Genomic DNA, 25,967 nt, shown 5'->3' with positions numbered 1-25,967 from the left:
ATCGTTACCTCGATATTCTTCGACATTAAAAGAGCATCTCTATCCAGTATGCATCTCTGTCCTCTTTCCTAATTTCTTTTGTTAGCATTTTTCTTCAAGGCAGGGAAACCAAAGAAACAGAGGTTTCGTCCTTCATTTGTTCCTCTTCCACATTTAAACCTTGAAATTCACCACGTTTACTCTTCCTTGTGAATTAAAACCAGAATCATTTTAATTGTTACCGTTTGTCCCGAAACAAGTCTTAAACGTAGCGCTTCGCTTAGCTCATTCTGGCATCACGAGAAAGGAGCATCAATCGTAAGGAAAGACAGGGGACAGAAGAGTGCTGTCTGAACGTGCCGTGTGACGTGCTGTTGTTTATCGCATGTGGGTCAGTGCAGCATTGTGTTCTGTTCAGACTGATGTCAGATACTGGCCACATTTAAAGAAAAACACTTGGGCAGTAACTCCTGCTGTGTGAACATTAGCATTAGAGAGCTGTTCACAGTCAGGGCTTTGTGTAGACTGGAGCTCTGTTTACTGAGTGGTCACTTACCCAGTTCATCTGCAGGTTCTGAAACTCCAGACCAAAATAATCACTCTCAATGAGGTTGGTCCTCTGGTACACTTCAGTAAGGAGTGTCTGCCCGTCTGCCTTAGACTGCATGCAGAGAGAGAGAGAGAGAGAGAGAGAGAGAGAGAGAGAGAGAGAGAGAGAGAGAGAGAGAGAGAGAGAGAGAGAGAGAGAGAGAGAGAGAGAGAGAGAGAGAGAGAGAGAGAGAGAGAGAGAGAGGTGAAAGATAGTTATGATCGATGTCAAGATATAAAAAGCCATTTAAGCTCCAGTTCTGCTCAGATAGTCTGTGTGTATGCGCACATGTTTTCTGGGAGTTATAAGAGGTAATAGGGTATGTGAAGAAAGCTGCTGCCTCTATAACCAAGACACTGGAGACTTTCTGAACATCCCGCTGCAGTGTGCGGGCTGGCTGGAAGGCACGAGCAGACACAAAGCCACAACTTGGCCCCTCCCCATACAGCAGCCCTCCAGCCTTGCTGTTTGCAAACAGATAGCTGGGAATGAGCATGCCAGCAGGAGAGGCCTTTTGGAACAGGAACGGTTCAGCTCTCCAGCTAGAGGAAAAGGCCTTCCGCTTTCGCAGAGCTCTGGGGTTTGTTGTAACAAAACGAAGAACTAATTGCTATGTACTAAGAACACACGGCACTTGGGGTTTTGGATGGCAGTCGCCGACTTTTAGAGAAAATTATACAGGGCACATCTGTTTGTAATGTAAAGTATTTTTAAAACTTTAAAAGTGGTTCTATTTGAAATGGGCAGGGTAGGTTTCCTTTTGAATGACTTTCAACCCAAGAAGTAACAAATGCTGAAAACTGCTTACTAACTTCGAGCTTTAAAAAATAACAAAAACAAAAAGGAACGAAAACTGCCATTTCATTTTGCTTTTATTTTATTTTAGTCAATAATTAAATGTTAAATGTTTTTGATAAAAACATTTAAGAAAAAAAAAATATATCAGAATCAGATTTATTGGCCAAGTATGTTCACACACAAGGAATTTGTTCCAGCTGTTAGTCTCTCTAGTGTTAACAATACACAGCTACTTTACATATAATTTACAGACAACACACAATATACAGAGAACAATAGTACAACAGTATACACAGTATACATATGTATATTTATATATACAGCTCCTAAACCCCAAACATTTGCAAGTAAACTGACCCTCTGGAGTCTAGGGGCATTCTCTTGATTTTTGCATCTTCTTAAATTCGCATAGCCACCTGCATATAAGATAACCACAAGTTTTACATCAAAATCTTCAGAAGATATAAAATAGATACTCTGACCCTAAAGCTAAAAAAGAGAATTTCTTCATATTTTCTTCTAAATCCCTTTACTCATGTGGCCAAACTGTTTCGATCATTAAAATGGGTTTGTCAGAGCATCAGCATCACAACAGTAGTGGAACATATTTATTATTATTATTATTGTTATTATTATTAATATTAATAATAATAATAATAATAATAATAGACAGAGGAGTTTCAGTTTCACACTAAACCATAGACAGGAGCACAAATCACCCATTACAGATGAGAGGCGGATGACTGACAAGAGACAGAGACAAGTATCTGGACTCATTTTCACAGCCTCAGAACTCCAGCTTTGAGTCACGTGCAATCTGGCAATGAGATGCAATCGAAAGGGATTTCTCTGTAGATTCAGGGGAAGTTTGAATCATATTCATTTTAATATACTGTATTAACACAAAGATAGGAACATTGGATTTGACGTACTGATGGGTTCATTGGCTCAAGAAGCTTAAAAGGAACGCATGCAACACAGCTAGTCAAAAGCTTCTTATATGTGAACATCAAACTTGAGTCAAGATGGTACATTCTCCCACCATGCAGAAGTGTGAACCAATAACTAAAGATATTAAGGAAGTGTTGCAGTGTTTTTTTGTTCATATGGAAGAAACATTGTGTCTTAAATTACATAAGCAATGCGAGTGGACCACACAAAATACTGACCACCCTTTTCTCCACTAGGTTAATCATCACCACCCACTGCAGAGAGAAAGCTGACCTGCAGGGGAAAATCTGGCCCCAGGTCAAACTGCTCGGAGACATTCAAGAGACAAAGGGAGGTGTGCCACGGTGAGAGTCAACAAAAGGGAGGCGCCCAACTCTGCAGATCTGCAGATTTGATTCACTAACAGCTTTTTAACCTGCCGAAGAGTGCTGCCAAGCGTCTCATGATTATCACAACCCCCTCCACCACCAAACGCACCAATCATTGAAAGAAAGCACCAGTCATCACCTCTGCACATACAGGCTCAAACAAATATGACCTAACTCCTGATATAAATATTACCCCTCCTCCTGGGCCTCATGTACTACCAGGATTTCATCCGAATTCCCCAGTGGGGGTGCCAAAGGTGCTGCAGGAGGCAAGTACTTCTCCATGGCTGACAGCAGGCTCGCATCCAGGACTGACTTTTTAATAAAGTCAGCTGACTGATTTAATTCAATTTAGTCCTGATGGATTTATAAAATGACTTTTTGCCCCACTATCATGTTTCACTTGAAAACCTCTCATGCTAAGGAGGAAAAATGTGCTGTAATCGCACACACATCAAGTTATGTAATCACATCAAGCTAATCTTTACCCAGCATGCTTAGAAAAAGTTCGGTCATTCCTGCAAGAAAAAAGAAGTGAAGAGACAACAACCCAGTCAACACTTCTCAAAGTGCGGTTAATGAAACTAAATATGTGCCAACCAATGACGATTCGCAAGCACCCCATGGCTCCGTGATGAGTTATCTGTAATGTCAGAGCACAGCACCATATCCCTTGTATGCACAGTACACAGCTGAGAGGGAGAACGTTAGCAAAATGATGACTTAGAAGGCAACACTGGAGAATATCCAACATCCACCGCATGCCATTTAAATTTCCATTGTGTATCTGCATCTGAGGGCATCACAATCAGGTTGATGACATGGTGATACTGCGTTGTTAGCTGTGTTTCTTGCTTTGCTCTTAATTACTCTTAAGTGAAGTAGTTAATTAAAAAAAATAGCCCATTTTAAAGCTTAGCAGATTTATTATTATAGTAGTATATGTCTATAATCAACATTTCAATATTGGACCCTGCCTCACTAGTCGCACTCGCCCCCTTGTCTGCATGTGTCCGTTAGGTGTGTGCAAGGCTGTTTAAATTTCTTTCAATTCCACAAGAGCCCCCTATGAGCACATGATCCGGCAACTCCATAAGAGTGGCCTTTTCGGGTGAAATTTGGGACAAGCTCTTAGTATCAGTATTACAAAATGAAAACATGGTATTGTCTTATTTATGAGATTTACCTGCTCACTTTTTCTGCATAGTGACTCCTGAACTCATGCCACATGATTAAACAGGTGGCATCTGTGATAATGGTTCCCTCAGTTAAGCCACAACAATCTGAATTATTTTCTGTGCATGTATTTGTGTTTTTGGTATGCTTCTGAAGCACTGTATCTAAATCAGTTAGAAGTTCTGGAAATCTGGGTGACTAGGTGAAAACAGGCAAGACGTTCGCCTTTATGTTCTTTATATGCAATTTAATATGCAGACGTATTTCAGCTAAGAAATCCATCTGTGTGCCAAGCAGTGCAGGTAATTACTTTCCAAATGGTTTCCTTCCACCTGTGCCAAGTCTGGTATCAGCCTGTGCCATCGCTTGCTTTTAGCAGGCACACACACACACAGAGACACACACACCTTTACTAAAGCAGGACTCACAGGATGGCCCACAGTGCGGTAGAAATTTGGTGTAGTTAAATGTGTCTAATACTCGTGCTTGTAGCTTAATTCCAGGAATCTTTAATTAACTGTTTTAAGCATTAAATGGATTAAGGGTCTTTTCTCCAGCTTTTAAATGCTGCACTGAGAGCTCAGGAGCTATGGCACTTAGGAATCTAAGCATAAGCAGTATTAGCATTCAGGCAACCTTCTGCTTTGGACCAAATATTATGAATCCTAGCAGTGTGGGAATTCCTCATTTAGCTGTAAAATAAATTCTCCTTTCTTTCTACTACACACACACTACACAGCTATGCTGCAAAAGTAACCTTCCAACCCTTTTACATTGTTGGTGTGTTGAGAGTTTCTGAGGCTTGGGGAAATATAGTACACGGAAATAGGGAACTAGCAACTAGCATACGTTACGCAGTGAATAGGGGCCGAGTTAACAGGTTCCGAACACAGCCTTCGTCCTGCCAGGTTGAGGCGAGCGGGTTAGTGGGTCAACCAATCAAGCATCATCCAGTGACTTGGATTACCAAAGAGCAGATGTTCGAGTGGCCCGGAAATCCTCACACGGAAAACATAGGCAGGAGGGCTGCAGCAGGCTTCTAGAGAAACACAGCTACCGCTGAGAGAACGCTCAAAACAAGGTCCAACACTGAGGAGGAGGGAGGGATGGCCAGGACAAAAATAAACTGCTTCTAGAAAGGCTGAAGTAAGCCAGTAGTTCTGTTTAGATCAGATCAGTCCGGTAGAGTTCCTCCTGCCCCCAGCACACCTGATGAAACTACACTCTTCTTCTTTGCTTGATACCAAAGGATACCCACTTTTAAATGGAAAGGCTTGCGGAAGAACCCCTGAAGTGCCAAAACAGCTCTGACCTGTTGAGGCACTGACTCCACAAGACCTCTGAAGATGTCCTGTGGTTTCTGGCACCATAGTGAAAGCAGCAGGTCCTTTAAGGGTGTGTTTATACTTGTAGTTCGGTTCCCTTGGTCCGGACCAAGCAAGAAAATACTGAATTTGTACATTTTAGTCCTGGTTTGCTTTGCGATCGTACTGACACCTTTGTATGTGTCACACACAAGCAGGCACGGTTTGGCAGGCAGGTGTGACCCTCTGCCCATGCACAAGTCTGCATTTAGTTCACTTAGTTCATTTTCATACTTTAAACGAACTGCACCAGAGTTCATTTAGAAACTGACCAAGACCCACCTGCTCAGGCAACAAGTCTCGGCCCACTTGTTTGGTGTGCACCAGATTTTGAAAGCCGGCGTTCAAACCTACTCTAACGAACTGCACTAACAGAGCAAGCGCACCAGGGTTCGTTTGAAATGACCCAAAGCTGAGTCCTGCAAGCTGTGAGGTGGGGCCTCCGTATATTACACGAATATGCAGTAGGGGTTGTCCTTTCTTTGACCACTTTTGGTAGAATGACCTACAGTTTTGGAGATGGTGTCCAGCAATCACACTATGGCACAATATAATTCCATTCCTTGACAGATGCCATTCCTACAATAAAATCAACCAATGTTCTTGTGCTGGTACCTTTGTAAATCCCCTGTAGAAGCTTTGGCGGCCCACTATCACTTCAATGGTGCAGTGTACGCTGTGGATTTCTTGTTCTACATCTATTATAAATAAATCTCAGTGTACTGGCTTCAAGATAGCTCTCAGCTACTGTATCAACACATGCAATGTAATTTAAGGACAAATGCTCAGTTCTCGTAAAAGTTACAACAGTCCACAGAAATGAACATGTCCTTCCTGTCAGGTCTGATGAAAACTAAGCATCAGCGAGATGTTCTGGTTGCGGAGCATGATTATTTAGAAAAATTAAACTTCATACACACTATTCCGATTTTAACAGAAGAAAACAGCATATAGAGGAAAAAAATAGCTTCTACACTTTTCACATTTCAGAGACATTATTTTAATTCTGATTGGTCCATTTATATTTCATATACATAAAACATGTGAGATCATTTAAATCTAGCTCACATTCAGCCTCAAAAAGAAAAAAAAAAAAAAATCAATTAAAAAATAAAATGACGACCAGTGACATATAATCCCATTCCTTGACAGATGCCATTCCTACAATACAATCAACCAATGTTATTGTACTTGGGACATAAATCAGTATATGCATTTATTATTTTTCTATTCCACAAAATAACAGTATGGGCCTATATTTATTTGTTTTCTGAAAATCATATGCAGTTCTATGAGTGCACATCATTTTTCTCCCTTCATAAATATATATTATTTAGTGGGTCTCAGGATAAACACTACATCTACATGTGGGTTCTCACATGAAAAAAATAGATCTTTACGAAATCAAAGGTGGTTCTTCTATGGCATCCCACCATAAAAAACAAACAAACAAAAAAACAAACACCTTTTTGGCACATTCCTTTCTAAGACGGAGAGGATTGGAGAATTCTGCGCTGCTAGAGGAAAGGCCGTGTTGAGACATGTCCTAGCAGTCTGGCTGGTGCACTGCTTTCTTTTCTCACACTTTAAAAACCCAGTTCAACAGCTGGTAGCTCTCAGTGTGCAAACTCACACAGCCACACCCTGAATACGCTGAATGATAAGAAGCACTGTTAGCAAATAATTAACTCTTCAGGTGCTTGTGTACAGACAGGGAAAGGCTACATGAATGAATGTAACTTGGGGAAAAAAAAAAAAAAATAAAAAAAAAAATAAAAAAAAATAAAAACACCAGGGGGAAAAATAATGGATCCAAGAAATGATTTCTAATGGTGTTTTAAAATGCGCATTATCTCGCCCGACTTGATTTGATTTTCTCCTTGGTTTACCCAGTTAAATTAGCTCTTATCTGGCCTATCGGAGCAAGTGGAATAGCTTAGAGGAAATGAGGCTTGTACAGCTATTATCTGAATGCTGACTTCTCATCGCTCTTCAACCTCGCCAGCTCACCTTAGGCAAGAGATTAACACACTCTCGCACGCTCTACACACCCTGGCAATGTGTATGAACTGCTACGTCAGACTAACAGATTATGGACAACATTCATTCTACAGTACCCTGCCCTTCAAGTTCATCAGGACATGGCTATTTGATAAAATCAGTGGAGTAGTTTAGCGCCAACAGTACTCACACTTCTGTCTACATTAATATTCAGTGCAGAATGACTGATTGCTTTTTGAGAATGGTTTTCATTTCATATACTTTCATTTATGTTCTGTATTTATAGCATTTCGAAAAATTACACATATACATCTGTATGTTTGTGTGTGCATGTATGAAATGCATGTTTAATAGCAAAACACACTCCCGGGATAAGCTTCAAGAATTATTATAGAACACTGTACAGCACCGTTACACACCGACCTCAATACTCATAGGCAGTGAAAAAGGTGCTGGTACCTTTGTAAAACCCCTGTAGAGGGCTTGGGCGGCCCACTATTACTTCAATGATGTGCAGTGTATGCCGTGGATTTCTTGTTGCACATCTATTATAAATAAATCTCAGTGTACTGGCTTCAAGATAGCGCTCAGCTACTGTCTCAAAAACGTAATGTAATTTAGTAATGCAATGTAATTTAGGGACAAATGCTCAGTTCTCGTAAAAGTTACAACAGTCCATAGAAATGAACATGTCCTTCCTGTCAGGTCTGATGAAAACTAAGCATCAGCGAGATGTTCTGGTTGCTAAGCATGATTATTTAGAAAAATTAAACTTCATACACACTATTCCGATTTTAACAGAAGAAAACAGCATATAGAGGAAAAAATAGCTTCTACACTTTTCACTTTTCAGAGATGTTATTTTAGCTCTGATTGGTCCATTTATATTTCATATACATAAAACATTTGTCAGATCATTTAAATCTAGCTCACATTCAGCCTCAAAAAATATCAATAAATCAAAAAAAAAAAAAATAACGATCAGTGACCATTTAACTGACCTCTTCTACACAGTAACCAAAGTAAAAGCAGTCGTACACAGATTCTGCACAAGTGCCTGGTTAATCTAGAAATCAGGGCAACGTTAATCCGATTACACGCTGTAAAAATACATGCCGTGTACGGTTGCTCATGAAAATATACAGCAATAACATCCGCCGAAAGCTTCTGAAGAACACCCTAGTCCTTTCCAGTGTTACGCTGGGTCATGAGCAGGCTAGCAAGTGACGTGTGCATGGCCTGGAGGGTCCCAGTGTGGACAGATGCACTAAACGTTTGTCAGCAGATAAAACAGGGGTTAATAGGGATCAGGGAGAAAAGCTTAAGCATACCTGGGAATTTACTGAAACAGACGGAGGCCAGCATTACTGACCAACTGCTCTAACTGGACCGCACCAGCCGGAAGATTAAAGTCACTGTCACAGACACTCAGCATGGACATCAATGAGTAAACCATTTCTCTCCGCGGGAGTGGAACCGAGCACAGATTCATATGTATTCAAATGGACTGTAGATAGTAGTGGCGTCCTACAGACTTTTTAAAATGTGGCAATATTGGTCACTCCAATGTATTTCAATATATATATATATATATATATATATATATAAATGAAAAATAAATGACCCACTGTGAAGAAAAAGTGGTATTTCTACCACATCACCGACCCCCAACATTCTAAAAACTATGCAGCCAAATCTCCATCTTGCATTTTTACAACCCAAACAACTGTCGGAAGTCCATAAAGCACTTCAGACAGTTGTTTGGAGGCCCCGGCATTTCCACATTAAATGGATCCCCTTTAAACACTTTCCAGCCAAGTCAGACCAGGCCTCCACAACTGCCCCACGAAATTGGCTTTGAGGTCAAAGCCAATGGTGGCGGCCAACACAGACGACCCAGTCAAAGACCCAATCTGTTATGTTATGCTTCAACGCGCTCAAATTATATCAGAGTGGGAGATGGCAAAAGTTGTGATCCAACTTAGGAGGGAGGGAGCAATGGAGAGCAGCAGGCTTGAGGATTTTCCAACAGCTCGCTCACACAACGCTCTCTAAGCACAGCCTCTAATTTGTTCTAGTAATTGTGTCATATGGCAGAAGCTAAGCTGGCCTAGCGAGAACGAGCTTGTGAGTGTGTGTTGAGTAGGGGTAGAGGGGCATCTGGAGACAGCAGGCTGAGACGTAATTAGGAGCCAAAATCTAGATTACTGTTCAATCCTAATGGTAAAACTTGCAATGTAACTCATGCTGGAAATAAGACTGCAGCGGATTCTGACGGCTGAGTTTTTAAAATGTTCGGTGAGGTTTAGCACCTTTGTAACGTGTGCAGGAGGCATGGCAGGACGCAAAAAGTAGGCTGCAGAAATAGCAGTGTTTTGTTTACAGCACACTGAAGATGGCGAACGAGGCTACCAACCCCTGCATACATTTTGTCATCAACATGCCCACTGTGAATTCTCTGGAAAATGACCAGCTGTGTTCACATGTAGACTCACTTGGACATTACCTGGACTTCGGGTATGGCCAGGTAAGGTATAAATGCTCTGGACTCTTGTGTTCACACATGCAGTTCCTCTGAAAGGGGCTTGAGAGATACCACCATTCTGGATGTTTAGGGGTGTTACAGGAAGTTACCAACATTCTAATACTGAAAATCACTACTCAGCAATTAGTTAAGATTTAGAGGCCTACTTTAGCAATGCTTTGGCAAGCCGTCGACTGTGCAGCTTGATTTAGGCCATGTCTGTGTGTCTTTGCTATCGTGATACTGGGAAAACTATGCCTTGCGTGGCTCCAAACACACGAAAGGCATGCACCAAGTCTCTTTAATTAATCATGGGGGTGTTCTGGGCGTAACATGCAATAAACCAATCAGTGTGTCACTTGCCATTCCCTTTAAGAGCCAGGTGCACCCTGACTTTGGCGGATTGCTATTTCAATGGTGCAAAGTGTACGCGCACTGATAGCAATGAAGTCTGAATGTTGATGCCTGCCTAGGTTGTTTTCAGTCAGTGGTGCACCTGTGTTTTCCTTTGCCAAGATCGCAATACAGCAGAAATGTACCTGAACACACCTCATTTCGAGACCGCCACACCCATCTGCGGAGATATATTCACAAGGACCAGTGCTATTTAAAAGACGCAGGTGGAAGGCCTGAAAATAGACTGTTGGCGGGGTGCAAGACAGCAATGAACATTGCGACGTGCCTTGTGCAGTGTGTAAGATAGGGCCCTTAGAGATTATACAGGTTGGATGGTGATTTACGTTTTACAGAACATTTGTTGTATTAAAAATTGTTCTCTGATGTCTAAATAGAAGGTATGTGACGTTTCGCCAGGGTGAAAAATGGCCAGATGTTCATTGACCATGGACCAAACCAAGGAAGAACAGTCTTTCCTTCTCAGACCTACTTTGGTTCTCGCTTTAGTTTCTAGTACAGCTTTGACTCATGGATGTGTTTGAAATGCTCTTCTGATTCAGAGCACATAAACAAAGGAGCAGTTGTAAAACCAGGCTTAGGGACGCCATACAGACAGACAGGCATACATACAGGTATACAGGCATACATTCTAGTGCAGAGTGCTATTAGCCTTTATTATTTACATGTTAAATTTGAAACATTCTATGTGCTCTTGACACAAAACAATAGAAAAAAAGTCATGGCGGGGGGGGGGGGGGAATGGGGGCAGCCATAATGTGTACAAACACACACACTCCAAAAAACAAACAAACTAAACGTTTGCTGTATATTATTGTGGTCATCACCAAACATTTTCATATGACCTTGTTCACATCTTTGGTTTTGAGCTCTGATGTGTTTTTTGGGTTCTTTTTTGCTTTGGTCCAAACCAAGGTAGTCGAACTACACATAAAACCCCACCCTAACTGTCTGTTCATTGACTGGCTAGTTAGTTAGTTATTTTTTTTGTTAATCTGAAAATGTGAATGAGATGAAAAAGCGTTTAGTTTTTCAGTTAAATCAGATGCTTGAAATCGTAAAATTCAGTTTCAGATTGAATAGGCTGTTCTACAAACCTTAGAAAACGGTTTACATTCAAAATTCAATTTCAGATGCTGTGATTTTTGCATTAAAACTGCACTGCTGTAAAACCCATAGAACCGTTCATAACTATTGAAAAACAAAATTTTTAGCTGGAGCTGAAATGTGCACACTGCTAAAATGCACTAGGCTGAGTCTTGCTCTTTCATTTAGTAGCCCCAATTACACTCTGAAAAATACAGTTTTTTTGTACAGTCCACATAATACAGGTCTGCACAGTCATTCAGGTCACAGCTGCTTAACGTTCCCCCAGAGCTGGGAAAGAGGCTAAATCACAGGTCAAAGTGAACAGCCGAAAGATAACAGCAAAAGGGGGGGGGGGGTTTATCCGAATCACGTAGTGATGTGTGAAATCTCCCCTTCCTACTCTCACGCTGTCCTGGTCACCATAAATGCCTGTGCCTGACACCTCTGAACCAATGAGGCCTTCAGTTCATTCTGCATGTAAGGAATGTTAAAAAAAAAAAACAAATGGGATCGTTCTCCAGACAGCTCCCCCACATCAGCCTGGAAAACGATTTTCCGACACTGAGGCAATCCCAAAGAGCCGCAGCCTGCCGGGACGACCCTCTGCCACTAGGCTTTGAAGTTTACAGGACAGTCTGTAGCCTCAATGGCCTCCTGTGCAGACATTTCTCTAAACACACACAACCTCAGAGTCCACCTAAAACACAACTGCCCCTCCCCCCTTGATCTACCCTTCCCCCGCAGCCCTTCATAGATCCTACACGCCACTCCGCCCTTCACAGCCCCCTGGCCCGACACCCCACTATTTATGCACTTGTTTACTGTGGCTGGACGGGTCCTGCCCCGCTCTTACCGCCCACTCCAGACCGCTAGTCTCTCTGCTGACTCTCTCTCTCTCACCATTGACTAAATCAACCTACTTGCTCTACAACACACTCATTTACACACACAACCTCTTCCTCACTCGCACACAGCAAATCACTCTTCTTCTCTCCCCCCCCCCCCCCGCTCTCTCTCAAACGTGCGCTTTATCTCTTGTCTTAATGGTCTCTCTATGGTCTTCGCTTTGTGACCCTCTCTGTGTCCTCAGTTTGTCTCTCTCTCTCTCGCTCTCTTTTCGTGTATCTCCCTGTCGGTCTCTCTCTTACTCTGGGTCCCTCCCGGTTGGACTCGTATTCTGTGCACCTCTTTGTATATCTGTCTTTTATGGTGTCCCTCCCTCTCTGTCTCTTTCTTCCTTCACGTCCCCGTCTGTCTGCTGGTCTGTCCGTCTGGCTCACTCCGTGGCAGTGGAGTGGAGCAGAGAGGCTGTGTGTTACTGTGCCGTTGTTATGAAGTACTGAATAAAAGGAGCCACTGTTCCTTGCCTGCTGCCCCACAAGGGACGCCTTTCTGTTTCGGAGAGGTGTAGGAGGGGTCTCGAGCTGGGCTGCCCAACACGCACCTGGGACCAAAGGGCAAACAAAACTCACGGAATCGAACAGAACATACATGGTCCTGCTATAAAGTACATAAAGCCACTGATTTTGGAAAAACAAAGCAATGCACCATGATGCAACAATCTGATGGTGACTATTCAATCATGTAAGATTTCATTCTAATTATTCAGCATGCTTGCTCACTAAATCCTACATTTTCAGATGTTTGAATCCAAAAAGGCTAGAAAACGTTGTATTTGTTATACAAGATGTCTCTTAAGGCATCATAAATTAACTGAACGGCTGTGAGGTAAGATTTACTTTTGCAAGACGACATCGAAGAACAAGCAGCATCTAAGGCTTCCTGAAGAACACGGTCAGCCTACTACTGCCTCTCATGTTTTGTGGCAATCTGCCCTCGAACACACTGCGCAGTCTACAGCTGAGTTGCAACATGCATGTACTTAAAGCACCAGCATTACCCCAGATGTAGCCATTCAGCAAAGACATGTTTAGTGTCGGAAATTTGCTTCTTCTTGAGTTTAGTGTGGCAGCGATGAGGCTAACATCGCTAACAAACACTACAACAGCTACCCAGCTACTCACACGCCCGCCAAGCTCTTCTTGAAGGTGGCACAGACTTGATGTCAATGTGGTTTAGGAGACATTTTGAGTGACTGTGAACTAATACATGCCAATGTACAGAAGCATTGGTGGTAGTGGTAGAATTCTCGCCTGCCACATGGGAGACCCGGGTCAGATTCCCGGCCAATGCAGCGGTTGCCAACTTTAACTATACTACCTCCCTGGACTCCATATTTATTGCAAACTGCATAATTTGCACCAATTATTTATTATTCTTTGTCTGTATTGTGTTGTATTGTCTGTCTGCACTTGTACTGTGTTGCACTTGTGTTCTGTATGCACTGTGCATGTTGCACCATGGTCCTGGAGGAACGTTGTTTCGTTTCACTGTGTACTCCACTGTATGTAGTTGAATACTATAAAAGACTATAAAAATAAGCCATGTCCCTGGTATTCGGCTACACAGTGAAGTTTTGTTCATTTTTACAGTGCACAGCAAGTCATGAAGTCTGCACCACCTTAATGAAGACCTTGATGCAGTTTTATTGGGCAAAGAGGAGTGCATGTGCACACTTCTGCAAGTATTTACGGAAACAATTTGCTTGTTAGCAGTGTAGCTCCAGTGCAGAACTGAAGCAGCCAAATGTGCCACCAAACAAAATTTCTTGACTAACTGACTGCATATGGTGTAAAAGGAAAATTGAGCACGTTTGACTCTTTTTTCGCAATGAAATGCCTTCCTTCATGTTACCAGCCTGAGCATCTTCAGAACCCTTATAAGTGAACGCTGGCATACAAGCTGACAGTTTGGTCAGATTTCTTCTTTATGTTCGGTTGCTGGATTTGTGTCATTCATCTACCAGGCCTTTCTGTCTGCTGATGAGACAGATTCCAAAAAGATAAGTGTGTTATAGCAAAAGAAATAAGATGATGTGTAACAGGCAGCAGTCGGGCTGCAGAAACACTGGGCCGCTCTTTCAGCGTCTGCACCAGATGAAACACTCAACACTGCAATTTGTATCTATTTTTGCTTACATATTCAGAGAGAACAAGTCCCAGATTAAATTACAGTCTTAAATTACAAGTCTGCAAAGCAGAGACAGGATCAGGTTTAAGTTCCTCGTTGACTGTTCGCGAGATGGACGGGCAGCATTCCCGCTTTTCAAAGTTGCCTCTCCGTTAATAACAAAAGATGAACCGCTGTCGGATTAGCCAGAGCAGGATTGAGGAGAACACAACATTTTGTGAGCGAAACTCACACCCCGCCAGTTGCTTTGTAGAGCGTCACATAAAAATTCCTGTCCAAACAAGGAGGGTATTCACAGTGCTGCTCAAGTGTATTTATATCCCATTGCATGGTGTCATTGGGGAGATAAAGAGTATCCTCCCCGCTTCTTCTCTCTTTCCCTCCCTCCGTCTCCACTCAAACAGACTCGGTGGATTGCTTTTGGCAACCTTCCTGCTCTCAGCATACTACATTTTTGCAGTTGAAGGATTGGTCAATTTCTTACTGTCAGGTCACACACGCACACCAGACTGTAGGTAAGGGTACGTGAGTCACAGATGGTGACCATGGCAAACGCTCCACTGCACCTGCAGATTTGGGTCAATATTATTTTTTTCCCCCATTTATGGGCCATTATATATTAAAAGGGGTGAGATTTTAATTGCAAAACAAATAAGGAACTTAAAATACTTCAGTAATCCTCCCCTTTACACAGCACGCCCCTGAGAACCTCAGGGCTCAAGCTTTAGCATAGCTAGAAAACAGCTGCAAAGCTAGCCTCCTTAACCCTAAACAATAGCCCCTTTCACTCATGTACTTTTAACCAGGTATTTACTGCTAATTAAACAGAAAGTGAACACAGGCTAGAGTGGAAATCCCAGTAAATGCACGCGCACACACACACCTAAATGTGAAAGCTATTGAAGCTCAATCACAAGTCTTTAATAAGAGCTGATTTAAGTGCTTTCAAAATAAATGGGTCTTCAGTTGCTGTTCGGACACCCAGGGGAACGTCCTTCCACCACCTTGGTGTCAGAGAAAAGAGCTGTGTAAAGATCTGTGCCCGAAACTTTACCGTATTCACCTTCTGCGAGACTCCAGAGCAATATACAGAGCATTATTATAGGGAACAGAGCTCGAGAGCTCAATGCTAGGCGACGGCAGATTAGGCATTGCATAAACGTTAGTCTTCCTTCCAGAGCTGCATGGGAACCTTCAAACCAAACACTGCAATGGATTACGGGTATTCCATGTCTGATAGGGCACTTCGTTTGTAAACTATATTACAGTGCATTGTGGGATTGTTAGGGATTAGGTCCTTGAGGTGCTTTCGCAGGTTCTTCAATTTAAAACCTTGATGGAACCGTTTTCTTCTAAAATTTTTTCTCAAAAGGTTCCTCAAAGCACCCTAAGGTTTTAAATTGAAGAACCTCTAAAAGCTCCTCAAGGACTTTTAACAGTGTAGTGCACTATGCAGTGACTGGGCACGGTTTCAGACACAGCTTAGATGTTTGTCTGCCACCTCTCATGAGGGATGGAGCGTTAAGCTGGGCCGTTCTTAAAGTTCAAAGGGCTCTAGTATGGGTTGGGTTTGAACAATATTGAAATTAAAATGTCCAATAAAATAAGATCAGGCATTAGTTTCAGAAAAGCTACTAAAGATCAACAGGAGTTGGAAATAGCAACACAATTTCCTTCCACATCCTGAATGAAACCCAGTATCAGGGAGCACCTCAGAGTTAGCAGAGAATTTGCAATGATAGGTGAGGCAGTGTAAGGAGGAAGTGGAGATTTTTTACTGTCCACAAAATTCTGAGGTTTTTGAAACAGGTGAAATTCACTGCAAGTTTAATTAAAGATCATAGAGAACCATTCATTTAGTCTTAAAATGATATAGTATGAGAAATCCTTATTTTGACCAGGGGCATAATCCTGGTTCTCAAACAGACTGGTGCTGGAGGGGTTGGGGTGTACTCTGACAGCTTCCTGTACACTTCACTTCAACAGCCACTATTTTTGCTGCCCTCTTGCAGAGCTACAGCAGCAGATTCCTTAGAGGGTTAGTACAGCGCTCAGCCAGCTTGAGACACACATTCATGAAATTCCATGCAAATTCTTCTTCCGTTCAAGTGGGTGCCTTTGACCGATTGGGCAAAATAAAAGTACAGTGCTGATAAGAGACCTAATAAATAGTTGTTATTGTTTTTTTTTTAAATTACCACTCAATTAAAATCATTTGTAACATTTTACAAATGAAAGGCAATCACTTAGCGCTAAAATGCACACTTGGCCACCAAACGAGGACGTCACTAAAATTACAAATCTTGTATTGACCAACTGCACCACACGATTGCAAAAGCAAGTTCAGTTCCAGTAGACGTCTTGTCCCAGGCTCTCTGAGACAGCATATGGCAGGGAAGATTAGAAAGAACAGTAGTCTCAGCAGAAGTACAGCCATCACAGCTGCTATCAGCATTATTGTTATGGCTACGTACAGTGGGTGAGATTTAGGTCACGTATTCATACATACTTCGCAGTAATCAACAGATCCCATTCCCACGAAACACAGACAGCAGACACACTTGTGTTTCTTGTGTGGTGTAAACCACAGCGACAGACCCGTTGGTGACTGACAGACTGGGTGATTGCTCATTATGGAGGACACACTGAGGCGTGTGCGTGTTTTTCCCCTGAGTGTGGATGGGACAGGAAGCCTAGACTGTTGTAGCTACTTCCTCATCGTTTCCTATTGGCCTTGTGAGTGAGGTCTCGCAAAGGGACGGCCAGCAGACAGCCATGCTGCGCACACGCAGGCCTGAACACCAGCATATCACAGTACACAGGGCAAAGCAGTCAACAGCAAAACGATCTCTTTTCCATTAGGACCTTGATTCTTACAATTGTTTTAATACTGGTCAAATAAAAAAAGCAAATAATACAAATTTTTTAAGTGCCATCTAACAAAGGAATGGATGAAACCAAGTTTGAATCTTGGAGAAGTCAGACAAGGATACATAGTGTCACTGATGTGAAGCACCAACAGCTTTCCAAGTACTTATTGCCTGCTAACCCTTTCAAGGAATAGCCTGCTAAATGTGAGTGAGTGAGGTACACTCAAGTCACACTAAAAGTTTAAAAATAATAAAAAAAAAAAAAAATTTTTATTATTATTGGCACATTGGCATTATCAGTGAGGTCCTACTCTGTATAACTCAAGCAGCAGACCTAACCTTAGAATAACAACGTGGAGTCTCTTGGTGCTGACCTTGGTTTGGATGTTGTTCAAACTAGCATCACATTCCCAAACATTGCTTTCGGTACTTTCCGCTGACAAAAAGGTAGTCAAATAAAGATCGGCCAAGTCCTTCTGTCCACAAACTACACAAGAACTGACACATTTTGTTCTGGGCTCTGCCCAGTACGAACACTAGGGTCCTGCCTTCCATTACACCCTGTAGCACCCCAGGCATAATCACACTGAAGACCAGGGAGTTTGGACGAAATACAACACAATACAACTCAGGAACCAGGGCAATTAAAAAGGTCCCAAAGACTCTAACAGGTACCCCACTACCCATTACATCATACTGTGCACCCTAAAAGAACACAGCAATCCCTCCGAAATAATGCTGTTAAAAGGTTTTATAGATTTGTCCTCAATAAACACAAAAGACTGAGCTAGTGCAAATCGCAGACCAGGCAGGCAGCACAGGGAAGAGAGCAAACCTGCACCATAAATACACCCTGGGCCAGGGCTTGCTCCAGGCTTGCTAAGTTTAGATGGCAAGGCAAATTACAAGTCGGCTAACCAAGGGAGCGCTCTGGCAAGGGAGGGAACAAGTGCGTGGTTTTCCAGGTCAGTGGCGGACACTGCAAGAGTTGCAGCAGTGGTGTGTGCAGCCCAATGCACATTAGGGCTGCCAGCCAATCAGATTCTTGCTATAGATGTTATTTACAGACGGCCTAAGATTTGAGTTTGTCCAACAGTCTTTTAAATTTTACTGATATTTGAAGAAGTAATAATTGAACCTTACATTTTTTGGGACAGTATTCTATACACAATGTTGTAGTGTATGGAAATAAATGTTATATATTTAGTGCTCATTTCACAATTCCTGAATGTTTAAGAAGGAACATTACCAAGGCATGTACATTTAAAAAAAATAAATAAATAAAAATAATAATAATAAATAAATAAAAACCCTCATTTCAGCCTGAAATTCCTACATTGGTAAATCCCTAATTTTAGGACTATGTAAGGTATGTTCAGTGCTCTGCTGCAGCCCGTTTGAGACATAATCATCCACTAATTGGAATAAACATCTCTTTTGTTCTCAGTGTTGTTTTTGGTGCTTCACTCGTAATAGTCGTGTGGGTCAGTTTCAGATGTTTTCCCACAGCTGTTGAGCTCCAAAATTCAGCACCATCTTGGAAACAGATGTCAAAAACGTGACACCAGACTGGCAAAGCAACACGCACACACACACAAACATCTACTCAGGCTGCTTGCACACGAGTTTCTCATTTGTGTTCGCGTCTGGAGGGATAAAAACCATTACAAAGCCTTCTTAGGGCGGCTGAATCTTCATCGAGGTTCTGAGAGAAATCCCATAATCCAACTCACTGTGTAGTCTGACAAATTCAATTTTCTTTCCTTCACACAAACTGAACAATGAGCGTCTATGCAAAAATAAATGTGCATGGCTAGTTAGCCAATAAAAGCCAGAACAGCCACCACCTGTACCACTAGTTTAGCTGCCTCCAGCTTCAGCACAGCAGTCCTACCACAACCTGAGACACCATCATGGTCTGGTTTTTGATCTTGGGATCACACCTCAGTGTGAGAACTCCAAATTGTGAGAAAAGCCTCACTCCCCTGTCCTACCTAAACCCAGCAACACCCTCACTTTCCCTGCAGTGGAGAATTACCCACATACGTTTAATGACATCTCAGCTAATTAGATATAATTAAATTACTTGGTTTCACATGAATCAGTGTGCTTACTTTGGAAGCTTTCCCTGCGAATGCTTTTTCTGTGACCTACAAGAACGTTTCAAGTTAGCTGGTTTTAAAGCTGAAACGCAATCTGAACGCTATAAACTGCTTCCTTTATGACAGACCCTGACCCTGCCAAAACATCAAATTATCCCAGGTCCAGTTTTCCCCCCTTACATAATGTTAAGTCAGTCAACTAAAACCTGCTGTGTGTCCAGAGTTGGCTTTCTTCAGTTTTGCACTGGAGCTAAACGACTTTGTAGCTAGCAAACAAAAATGTACATTAATAGTAGTATCCCATATCGATCCACAAACCAAACAAGCCATTCCATTTAAGATTATCTAACAAGACGACAACATATGCTAACTGCTAGGGTTATTTGGTTTTATTATCCTCATAGTTCCGGTGTGAAGCTGCAGATGCAAACGTTGAGCATCAAAATGATCAAGATTGATTGACTACATCTGGGGAGATTTTGCACATTGATTTCTGCCAAACTTTTACTTCAAGTACAGCTACTCACAACACTGTCCAGGGACAGAACGCCAGTCCTAAAGCCCTAAACTGCTGGCCGTATGACACCCACCCAAGCTGTCGTTAAAACATGTAGAAATGATTTTGCTCTCCCTGCTTTTCCTGAGCCAGTTTCCAAAGCATTCCCCCAGTTGGCAGGCTGAAATAGGCTATGCTCCCAAACCGAGCATGGCAGCTAGAGGAGCCATGTGGCGTATAGCCACAGCAGGGCCAGGGCTCAGAGATTCGGAGTGTGACTCGGGGGCACGCGTCTAAAGCAGCCTTAAAGAAGAAGGGATTTGAAGACCAAAGCCATGTGGCAGCTGTCACCCGCCACGCAAACCGGGATACCAAGGAAGATGAGCGTTCTCGTCTTTTTACACTTTCCAGACAATGGAAAGATTTGTTTGCTTATTCATAGATAAGGAAGCCCCCCCCACACCCCAGTTCCCGAGAAGGGTTGGGTGTAAATTAGTAACATCTGGAGATTTTTTTTTGGTCTGATGCAAACTATTATGTTATTACCACCGGAAAAATGGGAATCTATAAAATATAGCTAGCATGTGGCTATGTTTTATGGAGGGGGTGGGGGTAATACAAAACTAATGCAGAGCTTTAAAGTATCAAAAGTAAAGTAAAAAAACAAAAAAAAAAACAAGGTACTGATAATTGTTTTAAGAAAATTATCATCTTAGGAGGTCCTGGACAAACTGGATTTACAGAATTTACAAAAACTGTCTGTAAATTATGTAATGAATTAGCAGTCCTACTAAATAAGAGGCAGTACTAGTAAGAAAAGTACCACTATTATAATGAGGGATGACTGATACAGATATCAGATATGGCCCATGCACTTATGTGACGATTTTCAAAAAATCTGAAATATGGGCAATATGAAATCTATTATATAGGTCTAAGCACTACCCAAAGTGTACTCGAAAATGGATACAGTGTCTCACATTAACAATAAAAAGAAAATATTTATATTCACCACATTGCCCACCCCCAAATGTGACAAATACGGTCAAATTAATAACATGCAGATATTTTTGCACATTAGCCCACAGTTGCCCAATCAAATATCAGTTTGAAATACTGGCCAAATCTAAACACCTGTCGGCCTGTTTTAAGCGAATATCTGCCAATACTGATAAAACGGCAATGTCATCATGCATGCCTAAACAAAAGCCTAATGCTACTCATCCTTATTCATGAAGCAGCAGGTATTTACATTATAGCGCAGTATCACAGACCCTCCCGCTCAAAGATCTTGGCTCGGACTGAAGCCCAAGTCACTTACCTCAAGATCATAGAACTCCTGAGCATCGTCGAGGCCTTGGACGCGGATCTGCAGGCCCTTGTTGTGACCTTTGCCCCCTGCGCCCATAGCTGTGCTGAGGCTCTGCCCAGGCTCCAGGGTGCTGATACCTGCATTGAACTGTGAGCCCAGACGTGTGCCTGGCGTCGGCAGCGACCGGAACGTCCCCTCAATCTCGCCCATCGCTGCTCACACCACAGCCCACCCTTTCTTTAGCTCACACACACATATGCACTTGCCTGTCAGGAGAGGGGAAAAAAACAAAAAACACATTAAATTTAATTGATACCCTGGTCCTAAAGTGTTTAGGGCTGTCACAATTTTAGAATTTTAATTACAATACTAATACCCAAATTAGTAGCACAACGCTTTTGTGATCTGGCATATTAAACTATGGTGAAAATTGCACTGTCAGCTGTGAACTTCCTCTGAAAACTAGGTTTAGCCTTAATCTGGGTCTGAGAAGCTTTTATATGTTTATTACATTAAATTATTATATTTTAATCAATTCAAATGGTATTTTAGCTTGTTTAAATAAACCTACTGACAGTTCAAATTGATGTTAATTGTTATTTGAGGAATGTTAATAAATACATATACACATTACATTTTGACCACCCATTAAAACAGAAATTACATTTAATAGACAAGCATGAAGTCCTGAGCTATTCTGATGGGTCTGTGATGACACAGAACCATTTTTGGCTCCAAAAAGATTATTTTTGTAAAAGAGTGGTTAATCTACAGCATTGCTCAAACAGTTCTTAGTAGCACTACTATTTAAACGTGCAATATTTACGGCCTGACGACTGGGTCGGAGCATCTCCCAAACAGCAAAGTTTGTGGGCTGCTCCCAGCCAATGATGGTGAGTACCTATCAACTGTTGTATGAGGCAGGACTACCCACAATCCCTCAACAGAGTGTTGGGCAAGTGAGACTATTCCATGTGGCATGAACTGACAGAAGAGCCAATGTGGCACGAGTCACTGAAAATGTTCACGAAGGTTACAGGAGGAATGTGTATCAGCGCACAGTTCGTTATAACCTGCTGTGTTTGGGGCTGCATGCCAACCACAGGGCACCTTCAGAGGTCTGAGCGAGAGCTGTTTTGGCAGCATGCAGAGAACCAGCAACATATTAGTCAGAAACGTTATGGTTCCTCACTATACTATACTTGATGTTTTAGAGGTTGGGTGAAAACCTTTAAAACTGGACTACAGGAGCAGGACCGGGGGGCGGGGGGGGGGGGACCCCTATTCAGGGCTTATTTGTAACTTTGCCACCTGCAGATTCTACTCTTCACTGCAGACTCATTGCTGTAGCCTACCAGAGGACAGTTTTAGTGCAATGGTCTAGTTCATTCAGGCCTGACATCACCTAGCAGTTACTTAGTTCACCCTCGGCTAAAGAGGAAAGTCATCAATCATGTCAGGTGACGCACTAGGAAGAAATGGATCCACCCCCAAAACAAACTCTGACTGTATTATCAGCTTTACGTTACGTTTTTTTCCTGCCAAGGTAAACCACTCCAGAGGACATTTCCTTATGCTGCATGTTAATAAGATCACAGTTCTTCAACAAGAGACATTAGGTTCTCTTGATACACAGAAACATATTTCCATAAGGCTCTGGCTGCATTCAAGCACATATGCAGACCATCACCATGATGGTGTTTGCATCTCAAACCAAATGCTAAACAGCCTGACACTGATTTCCAATACCAACTGTGACAATTTAGCACAAGTCCAAGTCCAAAATTATTATAAGTTCACAGCACCAAAATGGGTCGTGTTCAATTCTCAACGCGGCCCTAATGATTTCCATCACAACTTATTTGTGGTAAGCATTTGGCACTCTGATGCCTAACCCATCAGTGCGAGAACTACACACTACACAGACTGCAGAAAAGTGCCTGGATTTGGTCAACAGACCCATGGGCCTTCACATGCTGATGTGGCCTTAGGCTTAGGTGTATTAAGCGAATCATTGTTCTTACATGTCTTCAAACTTTTCAGCAAAACAACCTCTTGCTTTTCAGACATTCAGCATAAAATACGTGAACCCATTACCTGGTTTTCTGCATTGATTAGGCCTACTAATAAAATACACAACCTAACTAACCTAGGCAGTACTGTTTAGTTCACTGAGCACACAGAGTAAACCATCCACAGTGCAGGCTAGAAAAAGTAAGTGAACATCTGTGTTAATGGCTTCTCCAGGAGTTTCAATTAAGAAACTGAGACTGGACGTGCCAGTGTTTTGTCCATAATTGTATAAACGCACAAATCCAGGTCATTTCTGAGGGTTCACTTACTTTTTCTTGCAATGGTAAGGTTTCCTTGGGTGCAATGTGCAAGACTTTACAACTTTTCCCCCCGGAGCACTTCACATTCTCAATATCTGCCCAGATCTGCTGAGAACGTCGGATCGGACTTCGGAGGGACGTTAAGAATGAACGTATGCGATCTAATCCTGTGATCAAGAACCCTAACCTGAAATAACACAGTCAGTGTGTGAGGTCATGTTGCTGCCTGCATAGCTACGTCTAACTGAGAGGAAGTAGAGAAGAGTAGTTTGAGGATGTTAGCCTACTTTTAGAAGCTCGTCTAAAGTGAATCTGTGCACTACTGTATTGGAAAGTAATCTGTAATCTGCATTAATAATGCAACAATAATGTCTGGGGTTACGACCCACACCCAATAATCATTAGGGTACTTTTGAACAGGCACCAATGTGGGGAACTACTTGTAAGCTTACAACTGTACTGCAACTCCAGGGGCAAATGTAAGCAAACACTCAAATCCATGATTGTGCTCATTCATAGGATATAATGACAGATTGAAATAACCACTCATGGTGGGAGAAGTTCATTAATACAAACAAACAAAAGTATTTTCGAGGAAATTATCGTTTAAAAGTAGTAATTAGAAATGCCAGCTACTGGCAAAACCACTCCACCGCCAAGACCACTGACTGGCCTTAGTGTGAGGAAACTTCAACAACCCAGTAACCTATTCAGAACAGAAATCTCACACACACACACACACACACACACAGAGAGAGAGAGAGAGAAAGAGAGAAAAGAAAGATGACCACGTCAATAAACGTGAGTAAGTTTCACTGTGGTAATCCTCGGCATCCACAGTTCTCCGTTCCCCCAGCGAGCAGAGCTCCAGCGAGCAGAGCTCCAGCTAGGTCTCTCCTTAATGCGTTTCACAGCAGAGCACGAAGTTGGGCACTTGAAGAAGCGACCTCCCTCCCACTAACACGCGTTATTTGAAGCAGCGATGAAAGGCGAAGTTTCTGACGAGCTAAACTCACCCCGAAGCGCTTTAAAACAGCAGAATTTAAAGAATTACTCTGAATTTCTGAAGTAAAATTAGCCCGTACCTCACTCCCGTCCCTCTGAGCTTCTTCAACTCTTTCGCTCGACTGCGGCTGCAGGAGAGACGCACACAGAGGCGAGTTCTGATTGGAGGATCGCGGCCTGATCTCGCCCCCTATTGGTTGGCAGTCTCATAAAGGTACTTGTTCAGCATTGGTCAACCGGTCATCCGCCTCAGAATTCTGATTGGCTAAGAAACATTTAAATCAGTGCGACCATTGGGTCTCGCTGATGATTGTTTTTGTTCTCCATTCAGGTTTTTGAGGGCCGAAGTCGCTTCTGTTAGGGTCATGAAATATATTACTAAATATAATAAACGAAATATATATTTTAAACGTTTTGCAAAAAAATAAAAAAATGTAGAAAAAAATAGTAAAAGTAAATAAAAATAATAAATATTTTTGCCATCAGTTTCATATCATATTATATTACTTTATGCAAAGTCGTGCATTCATCTGATTCCTTACTTTGTCAAAGGCCAACTTATCTCTCCTGTAAGGAAGCAAATACAGATCCACACATACCTCAAACGTCAGAGGTCATTCAAATGAGTAAGAGTAGGATGGGGATTAGCATGGAGTTCAACTGAGGTACAATACACCTGCAGTTATTGTGATCTGTGAGATAAGGGGACTGACTTTACACCAGGTATCTAAATGGGATCATTGATTTCATGTATCATCTATAAAGAATGCTATAATTTCCTGTTATGGCTTTAGGTGAAAAGTCCCTGAAGAACAGTCAATAAAGAAACGAGGAAGAGAGAGTTTTAGTACATTTAAACAACATAATAGAGCTCACAGCTCACAGTTCAAAAAGTGGTTTCATTTATTGATAATCCAATATTTGAAAGCATAAATAATATAATTTCACTTTTCCGTGGAAAAGAACAAGACATACTTCGTAGTGTTTTCTTTGGCTCTAGAATAAACCAGTAAAAGTATCCATTAAAAGAAGATTTCCAGAGATTTCTGATAACTGTCTGGCAAGACTAAAGTCAGAGCTAGAAAGTACAGTTATCTTTTATAAGAATAATAATAATAATAATAATAAAACAGTATATACAGACATGATAATACAGTAAAGAGTGATGATATGGGTCATACATGTTTTCACAGAGAGCTAATCAAGACATACATTCACAGTTTATCTGTGAGTGGCACATCTCACATAGCACCCCACTCATACAGCTAGGAGTATTAAACACACTGTTTGCTTTTCAAATACATCTTTGACCTCAAGTCTGTATATATTTGCTTAAACAAGTGTCTCTTATTTGAAGCAAGTAGTGGTCCGGCAGTCCTTGGGGGGATTGCAGCGCTTTAGCACACGAGCAGCTGCCTGTAGGACTCTGTAGCGCTCTCGAAGGTGCCGTCTCTGCACATGTTCAGTCGAGATCTCCTCCACACAGACAGCGGGGAACCGACCCCTTTCCCCATCACGAAGCCTCTGGCCTTCCATGTAACCTGACATAGGAAAGAATGGGCTGTG

The 25,967-nt window shown here is 42.0% G+C and overlaps 1 protein-coding gene across 2 annotated transcripts in view; it reads right to left on the bottom strand.

Moving 5' to 3' along the window:
* The window catches only part of farp2 (FERM, RhoGEF and pleckstrin domain protein 2), a 66,070-nt gene extending 41,501 nt beyond the window's left edge, over window positions 1-24,569 (bottom strand). For both annotated transcript variants that reach the window (XM_072684066.1, XM_072684067.1), the window contains exons 1-3: window positions 24,482-24,569; window positions 21,073-21,329; window positions 536-640 (exon numbers count right to left, since the gene is read on the bottom strand). In XM_072684066.1, the coding sequence (XP_072540167.1) occupies window positions 536-640; window positions 21,073-21,273 (306 nt within the window). In that variant the 5' untranslated portion in view covers window positions 21,274-21,329; window positions 24,482-24,569. The remainder of the gene's footprint in view (window positions 1-535; window positions 641-21,072; window positions 21,330-24,481) is intronic.
* Window positions 24,570-25,967: the final 1,398 nt, after the last annotated feature.

Source organism: Salminus brasiliensis, chromosome 7 (assembly GCF_030463535.1).
Source record: "Salminus brasiliensis chromosome 7, fSalBra1.hap2, whole genome shotgun sequence".
Taxonomy (NCBI): Eukaryota; Metazoa; Chordata; class Actinopteri; order Characiformes; family Bryconidae; genus Salminus; species Salminus brasiliensis.
This window is presented reverse-complemented; position numbering and strand designations above follow the sequence as displayed.